General features: G+C 35.5%; 1 protein-coding gene across 1 annotated transcript in view; it reads right to left on the bottom strand.

The window, feature by feature from the left end:
• Positions 1–2,789: 2,789 nt before the first annotated feature.
• LOC135259550 (sodium- and chloride-dependent transporter XTRP3-like) overlaps positions 2,790–8,380 on the bottom strand; it is a 34,166-nt gene continuing 28,575 nt past the window's right edge. Inside the window, exon 11 of the mRNA XM_064344073.1 lies at positions 2,790–8,262. Within this exon, the coding sequence (XP_064200143.1) occupies positions 8,104–8,262 (159 nt within the window). The 3' untranslated portion in view covers positions 2,790–8,103. The remainder of the gene's footprint in view (positions 8,263–8,380) is intronic.

The following is an 8,380-nucleotide window of genomic DNA, read 5'->3' as shown; positions in this document are numbered from 1 at the left end:
GGTCTCCTGTCGTCTCACAGGGGAAAAAACAGAAAATGGATTATCTGTTTACAAGCAAAGAGCTTAGAAATTACTTTTAGTTCTTTTTAAAAGTTGAATTTAAAAAAGTTGAATTGATTTACATGGTGGATTCTGTGGTTGGATATATATTAAATTGTATTTCCAACTAATAGATTATTAATATACTGAGACTTCTGGTTCAGACTGATTGAGGCTAGCTACATAACCAGTTCCTTGCAGTTGGGATAATGACACTAAACAAGTAATAAGGTATTCTAAGGGTGCAAAATAGTAATATTAATATTGTCTACACATTATTTTTAATGTGATAGAACGCTGGGCTAAGGGGACTTTATAGAATTATTTGAATTAACATGTTGATATATGTGAGTGATAGGACAACATGGTTTTATTATTATTCATAAAATGCTGTATTAATAACATTACAAATATGAATACTGCAACCAAATGTATAATAACTACCAAGCTATTTTTATATACATGGCAGTAATATTTTACATTATTATTTATTTACCAAGTTAATACCACATTCTTAAAAATATGACAAATATGAATACCACATTTATCAAACTAACCTGATAGTTAATACACTTGGGTTTCATGAAGCAGGATTACCTGTAAACCTTTACAATAAGGTCACATGAACTGGCATTAACTCATGTTGTTGTTAACTCAAATTAATGATACAGAAATGAAGCATGAAATTAATTGCTCATCAGCTAGTTTGACAAATACATTAACAAATGTATTTGTTACATGACTATCTATACATTATCAAAATATAGGCCAAACTTATAACTAGTTATCCTTAATGACTGGATTGGTTATAATGAAATCGTTTTAAAAATGTGTTTTGTGTTTATTCAGGTTCCCTCTGTCTTATGTTGAATTCTGTGTAAAGATCTAAAACCATGCAGTGTGACAAATATGCTATAATAGACGGGGGTAAATACTTTTGCATGGCACTGTATCTAGCCTGCTTCTAAATTCCAAAATGGATTAATGTCTGGGCAAAAAAGTAAAGAAGGAGTTACATTACAGGCATTTAGCAGACGCTCTTATCTAGAGCGACTTACACAACTTTTACATAGCAGTTTTACATTGTATCCATTTATACAGCTAGATACATACTGAAGCAATTTCGGTTAAGTACCTTGCTCAAAGGTACAACGGCAGTGTCCTACCCAGGAATCAAACCTGTGACCTTTCGGTTACAAGCCCAGTTCCTTACCCACTGTGCTACACTCCATCACTGGGTGAGTTACTGGGTCAACAAGTGAGACCCCAGTATTAAGAAATTCAGCGGAAAGAGAACAATAATATAATTGTAACAAACTAAATTAATACTGGGGTGGTCTGTGGGTGGTGGTATGCAAAATATTTTGAATTCTTCACATGGGCAGTGGATGGAAAAGGTTTGGAGCAGCTCACATTATAATTGTGTAAGGTAAAAGGTTTATTATCTCTTATCGAATAATCTGTCTGTGTTTTGCATATTGTTTTTTTTTTTTTTAAAGTATTTTCAGATTATGTCATTATTATTTGCATACGTTATCTCCAAGAATGAAAACTGACATGCAATACAGATATTGGTAGTTTCCTGGTGACCCATGTTTCGAGGAAACACTTGAATTAGATAACTAGATAACTCCAAAGGATAGAATCATATTTAACAGTAAATGCCACTCCATACTACCATCGCTAGCTGTCTGGAGTAAAATATTCTGCAATGCTTCAAGTCCTGGCTAATTTATAGGGTCCTTAGTACAGTTTGGGTGGCTCCAATTTTGGTATTATTTGTAATTCCCCATTAGGGGATGGGGCATAGGCAAGTAATTTTCCTATCAGAAATACAGTGCCCTCTAAATGTATGGTGAAGGCAGAGTAAAATATAATAATATTTTTGCTATGTACTAAAGCTATGGTTGGGTATCGATTGTGAAGCTATGGTATCAAATTAAACTTATTGGTTTTGGTATCTGTATCAAAAAATTTCAAATGATACCTGACCCTACTTAAGGAATTTGGATTTGAGATCAAAGGATGAACATGAGACAAAAATACAGACAATCTGCTTTTATTTCACGGTATTTACATGCATATGTTTAGCAATTTTACAGAGGTTTGTGTTGAGCCCCCCATTTGAAAAAATTTAATTAACAAATAACTGACAGTGGTTAACTGTTTCTCAGATGCTTTCTTTTGCGTGGATTGTTTGCACGTAAAAGAGCAGCAGAACTGTCCCTAGACTTTTGGAGGGTCTATGCAAAAAATAATTTGGAGGCCCCTCCAAAATAATGTCACCTTCTAATTCTTTTGATCTGTCAAATGAAGACGAGAAGGTGAGGCCCTGGGCGAGAAGGCGGGGCTCTAGGTGCAGTGCCTGATCTGTCTAGTGGGAGGGACAGCTGTGGAGAGCAGTGAGTGTGTAATCTTGGTTTTAGACTTTGTTTTCACCTTTGGAAATTGTATTCAGAGTTGGAAGGCATACACCATTCTGAAAATTTACCAAGAAGAATTAACCAAGGCTGAAAGACAATGCATGTCATGTAGATCTTGAATAAATTTGTGCTGACAGTAAACCTACTGTACTGAGAAGAAATAATCTGTGGCATGTAAGAGGTGGTGGCCAAACCCACTAACATTTGCCTTTATGAATTTTATTGGATTCCTGTCGATTCTACTTAATCTGATAAAACCTACAAACCTTGCCAAAAGGTTGAAATAGTCACTCCCTGCATGAAACATATCCCAGCAGTCAGTACAAGTTATGTTATTATGAAGCTTTATTACAAAGGCATATAGCAGATAATGCAATAACTATTTATAACATCATATCTTTTGTAAATACAATGTGCTGTAATAACACCAGATGATATCATAACTTGCTGGATAATGTAATGAACTTGCTGAACAGCTAATGTTCTCATTTTGTAGCTACCGTTAGTGCCCAAAAAAGTAAAAACAACAATATGAAGACATATAATAGGGCATTTGAGCACCACATACCACTAGAACCACTTGTATCCATCATTACATGGTCTACCAGCATTCTACAGATTCTAGAAGTAGCAGGAGGAATATGACATCATTAGAGAACCAAGAGAACCTGTGGAATATTATTGTGTTTCCATTTGTTTTTCTACTACCTGTTGCTTATAGTTAATATTACAATTAACTGTACTGAAAATAAGTGCAGTACCAGGACCCATTTTGTAGCATTTCAACTCTCAATTGCAAGAATCCAGCCATTGTATTCACTACAAATGAAAATAATGACTACAAACTAAATGACTGTCATGCTAGTGAGTCTACTAACTTAGGATGTAAGCCTACAGTGGAAGACAGTGTATAATACAGCCTTGATCCACTTGACACAGAAATTATTTGAACAGTTTAAACTTGTTATTTGTAACCTTTTTATTATTTAGGAATTATTAATCCTGAAAAGATAGTTATTACATTCAATGCAGCAACAAACCATTTTATAGAAAAATGATCTGGATTACACATGGAGAAAATATTAACAAAACATTTACAGTAAAAAAGTTTTTTTTGTTTGTTTTCACCAGGTCGGTCAACTGAGAACATAATTCTCATTTGCATACTCTGGGGTTTACAAGAAGATAGCCAAATGAGATGATTTGGGGTTCAGATGTTGAGTCCATTTTATCAAAATGCAACCAGTTATAATCCCCTACCATTTCAAAAAGGACTGTGGGATCTTAGTGACTCAGGACCTCATTTCACCTGAAGAACAACTAAGTGCAGGCCTAGGGGCCGTAGACATACCTTTGGTACTTATTGCATTTATTGTATGTCGCTTTGGATAAAAGTGTCTGCCAAATTAGTGTGATGTAATATAATGTAGACATTCTTCTATTTGGGTCAGAGAGAAGAATGCATCCCTTCCTTCTGCAAATTATTTTCAGTTCTCCAGTTCAAGTATTACCTGAGCCCCCACATGTTTAAATGCAGAGCTTTGACATGAGAAGAGCACAGGGTGTTATGGCTGATAGCAAAAAGTATCTTATATTGGAAGTATTCATCAACATGCTATCAATATTGTTGGCTTATAAAGAGATAGTGAAAACAGTTACTGGTTTGCCCTATATGTAAATATACATTTTTGACACTGCTACTAACAATCCTTGGTTCAATGATATGCATCCAAGTTAACATATACATTAACAATGTCATTCATAAACCTTGCATTTACCAAAGTCAGCAGATAGTTTACCAGTACATGAAGGTATAATTATTATTACTTAGTCCTTATTGCATATCACTTAATTGTAGATACAACACAAGAAGGGTAGCTTTCAAATTTCATACATGTAAATAAAATACATGAGTACAGCTTATATTGTTACATTACATTACTTGTATATTACATGACAATGTTCCACTACTAGGAAATATTCAGAATTTTCACCAGAAAAAAATAATTCCGGCATTGGAATTGACTGTGCAGTGTGGCATGATACTTATGTGCTTGTAAAATATGAACTTGAGTCTACTTCATTTTTTCCACTTAGAACTGGTCCCAGTTTCTATGTCACAATTGGGCTCCTGTGCCAATCATTTTTATCAGTACAATAACACCTGCCTTTTCGTGATTCAGCATCTATGACCACAGAGTGTATTTACAAACAAATGAGTTTTCAAACATGACTAGCAAAACTGGCCATGTTTAATGTACCGTGCCAGAGCATTTTTTATTTTTCCACCTACAAATGTAAACAGCTACAGTGCTGTGAAAATGTATCTGTAATTGTATCTCCTTCATTATTGAATATTTGTCAGAGAATGGTTTCAGATCTTTTGACAAAATGTAATATTAAATATAGGGAGTAAACACAACACTTGTATTTTAAATGATAGTTTCATTTACTGAACATTTTTCATTAAATAAATGAAGCACCTATATCCCCCATGTAAAAAGGTAATGGTCACTTAGTTAGCTCAATCAACCAATTCACCTAATTTAATTGATAATTCAATTTAGCTGATTGAACACAGGCAGGCTTTATTGCAGCCAGCCCTGTTGAATCTAAACCTCACTGATATTAAACCTTACCATCAGAGTAGTCACCACAAAGTTTCTACAAGCACACTATACCATGATCATAAGAAATTCCACAACAAATGAGGAAAAGAGTTGATGAAATATTTCAGTTTGGAAAGGCTTAAAAAGCCACTTATAAGGCTCATGGACCTTTGCTTGACAGAAGGGGATTGGCTCTAAATTTGTTTAGGTCACATTTGACTCGGTGAAATTTTTTATGTTGCCCTGGGCAACCACGCATCTAACAAATGCAAAATAATATGTGGGGTCCCCCAGGGGTCCATTGTTGTGCCACTATTGTTTAATTTGAACATGTTTCTGCTAGGGGATGTAATTAAGAAGCATAACATTAATTTTCACCAGTATGCTGATGATACCCAACTTTATATTTCCTAATCCCCTGATGATCTGGGTCCTCAGGGTTCTTTGATCCCTTTCAGATATAATTTTATGGATGTCCCACAATTTTTTACAAATTAACAGGGATAAAACTGACATCTAGTCATTGGTGCAAAGGCTCAGAGAGAAAAAAATCTGTGCCCATGTCTGCTCTTTGTCCCCTAATAGCAAAGTTAGCAATCCTAGACTCTGATCTTAACTTTGAGGCTCATGTTAGAAATGTGACTATGATTGGTATCTAACATGCAATGCATATAAACTTGTACAGACTAGATGTAATGCCCAATTCTCAGGTCTTTCAAAGAAAATGGTTGGTCATCTGCAGCTAATACAGAATACGGCAGCACAGAAAGAATGAATGCATTAAACCAGTCCTGAAGTCATTACACTGGCTACCCGTTATTTCCAGAATTAACTTTTTAATACTTTTATTGCTTTACAAATCTCTTAATGGTCTAGCATCAAAGTGCATATGTGATATGCTCTTGATTATGAACCTTCTAGATCCCTTAGATTATCCTGGTCATTTAATTATTCCAAGAGTAGGAACTACAACTCCAGGACAAGAAGCATTCAATTTCTATGCACGTTGCCTCTGGAATAACCAGCCAGCTAACCTTAGAAATACTGAAAAATTAAAGGGTGTCAAGAAAAAGCTGGAAACATATCTTTTCAGTGCAGCTTTTTGATTAAGGAATTTAACTGGTTTTATTTAGATTTTTGATGGGTTTTCTTACTTTACTCTGAACTGCTTGCATAAAACACATACGCTATATATATATACAGTACCAGTTAAAAGTTTGGACGTACCTGCTTAAACCAGTTTTTCATGATTAAAAATTATTTAAACTGTATAAACCTCTCTGTAAACACTTAATATTGCATTATATGATATCTGTACATATAAGCAGATAATCATAAGTGAATTGCATTCAAAAGTTTAATTTTTAAATGAAAATGGAAATCTTGTAAGCTCATTGGGGGGGGGGGGTGCATTGTTTTATTTAAATATCTTGGTACGTACTGGTGTTCATGATGACGTCTAGCTTAACAGGTGCTCCAGGACCTGTAGAATTTTTCATATTTAAAAAAAAATAAAGACCACCTGCCACATTTCAAAATGCATGGGATTTATTCCTACATCAATTTCACCCTTCTACCCTCCATTGGAAATATATGGTACTGCATGGGGTGAAAATGATGTAGGAATATACCCTTTTCTGACAGCATACCCTGTAGAAATTAGTTTGTTTGTGTGTGAGTTAATGATCACACTGACTTGGAACAAACCGCCGGTTTATTAAGAATATAAAACCTGTATGAGCAAGGCCGACATTGAGTGAGTATACTTGAATGACCGAACTAGACTGAAGTAAAGCACATTGATTGGCCTAGCCATAAACACACACACAGGTATGGTGGCTCATAATGAACAAACAGGACAAATGATCTACATCCCTTTCCTTTAGCTCACACCTCCTATATAAAATAAAATAGCACTGGGTAAATATCAACATTACATCTTTCTTACCATGTTGTTTTACAATTTTCAGTAAACAACCCAATAATGATATTCTTGGTTAAACTTGAGACTATCCAACAGCAAATCAAGGTGGAGGAACATATCACTTTAACAGGTAAGCCTATTCATAAGGCATACCCGGTATAGAATTAATCATGATCAATTTCCACAGACGCACTTTTGCCTTTCATCTACAATCACTTTTGCACTGCAGAGAAAAGTCAGGGGGAATCAGTGGATATGCTGCTACAGTTGCCTATATATTGTGTGACAAAAACAAATTAACATTAGACCTTTGTTTCAAAAAGAACAAAATAATTCACCCGTATGTAGCCTATATCCTTTTTCCTGGGCTTCCAAGAAGTCCCAGACTATGGCTTATATGTTGATGCTCTTCATTTTACCTTTTGTAGCCTACTGTATATGTATTTATTGAAACTATCACAAGGTCTTGTCTTGACTCTTAAAGAGATTACCGGATGATCTTTAGTAGGCATAGCTTCCTCTCCTGTAATATTAGATTGATGTAAAATGATTATGACACTTGTTATATTAAAACTTCATTCATAAGCCTTTACAAGTGAGACAATCGATTTGCGTGGCATCGATTGATACACTTTTCAGCAGCACAGTGAAGGCCAGTTCCAACTTACAACGTACCTTTGAAACTGTCCCATAAGGCAACTGCTAAGGTATAGTCTGAGAAACACTCGCAAAATAGCAAGCTCCCTTTGAAAGGTATACCTTAAAAACCTTCGTAGAACGTTAAGGTACATCGAAAGTGGGAAACGCAGCCATAGTTTGAACCATAATTAATGTTAAAATACCATGATGAACTAATGTAAATACTATAATAGGATTGAAGCTACTATCACCAAAGAACCAATGACCGTGAAGTGTGCCAGAGGGGCAAAAAGCCTGTATACTTGAGTATGTGCAACTTAGAAGGAGAAGTAATGCTCTGAATGTATACTCTGTACCACATTTAAACCAGGGTGGCACACAGTGAGGAACTTTTTGCCCTTTGACATTTTTCTGTGGACTGAAGTGCAGTCCCGACCCCCACACAGAGTCTCAGAACTTCTCTCCAACTTTAAGCGGACAAAGTGTTGTCAACAACCTCAACCCCCAGTCTCTTCTTTTGCCAGAATCTGTAGAGAGCCACCAGGGGGATACACCCCATGGAGGATATCAGGAGAAAGCCGATGAAGACCTGTGCAAATGCAGGGAATGGCACAGTCACCGACTGGCCCTATTTGAGAGGGAAAAGAATAGAAAATCAGGGTTAAAAAGGACTTAAAAGTTTAGTTAAATATATTTACAAAGATCCAGTCTAAGTTGAACAAATCCAATCAACTGGTTAATTAATA

This window comes from Anguilla rostrata, chromosome 1 (genome assembly GCF_018555375.3).
Source record: "Anguilla rostrata isolate EN2019 chromosome 1, ASM1855537v3, whole genome shotgun sequence".
Lineage (NCBI taxonomy): Eukaryota > Metazoa > Chordata > Actinopteri > Anguilliformes > Anguillidae > Anguilla > Anguilla rostrata.
This window is presented reverse-complemented; position numbering and strand designations above follow the sequence as displayed.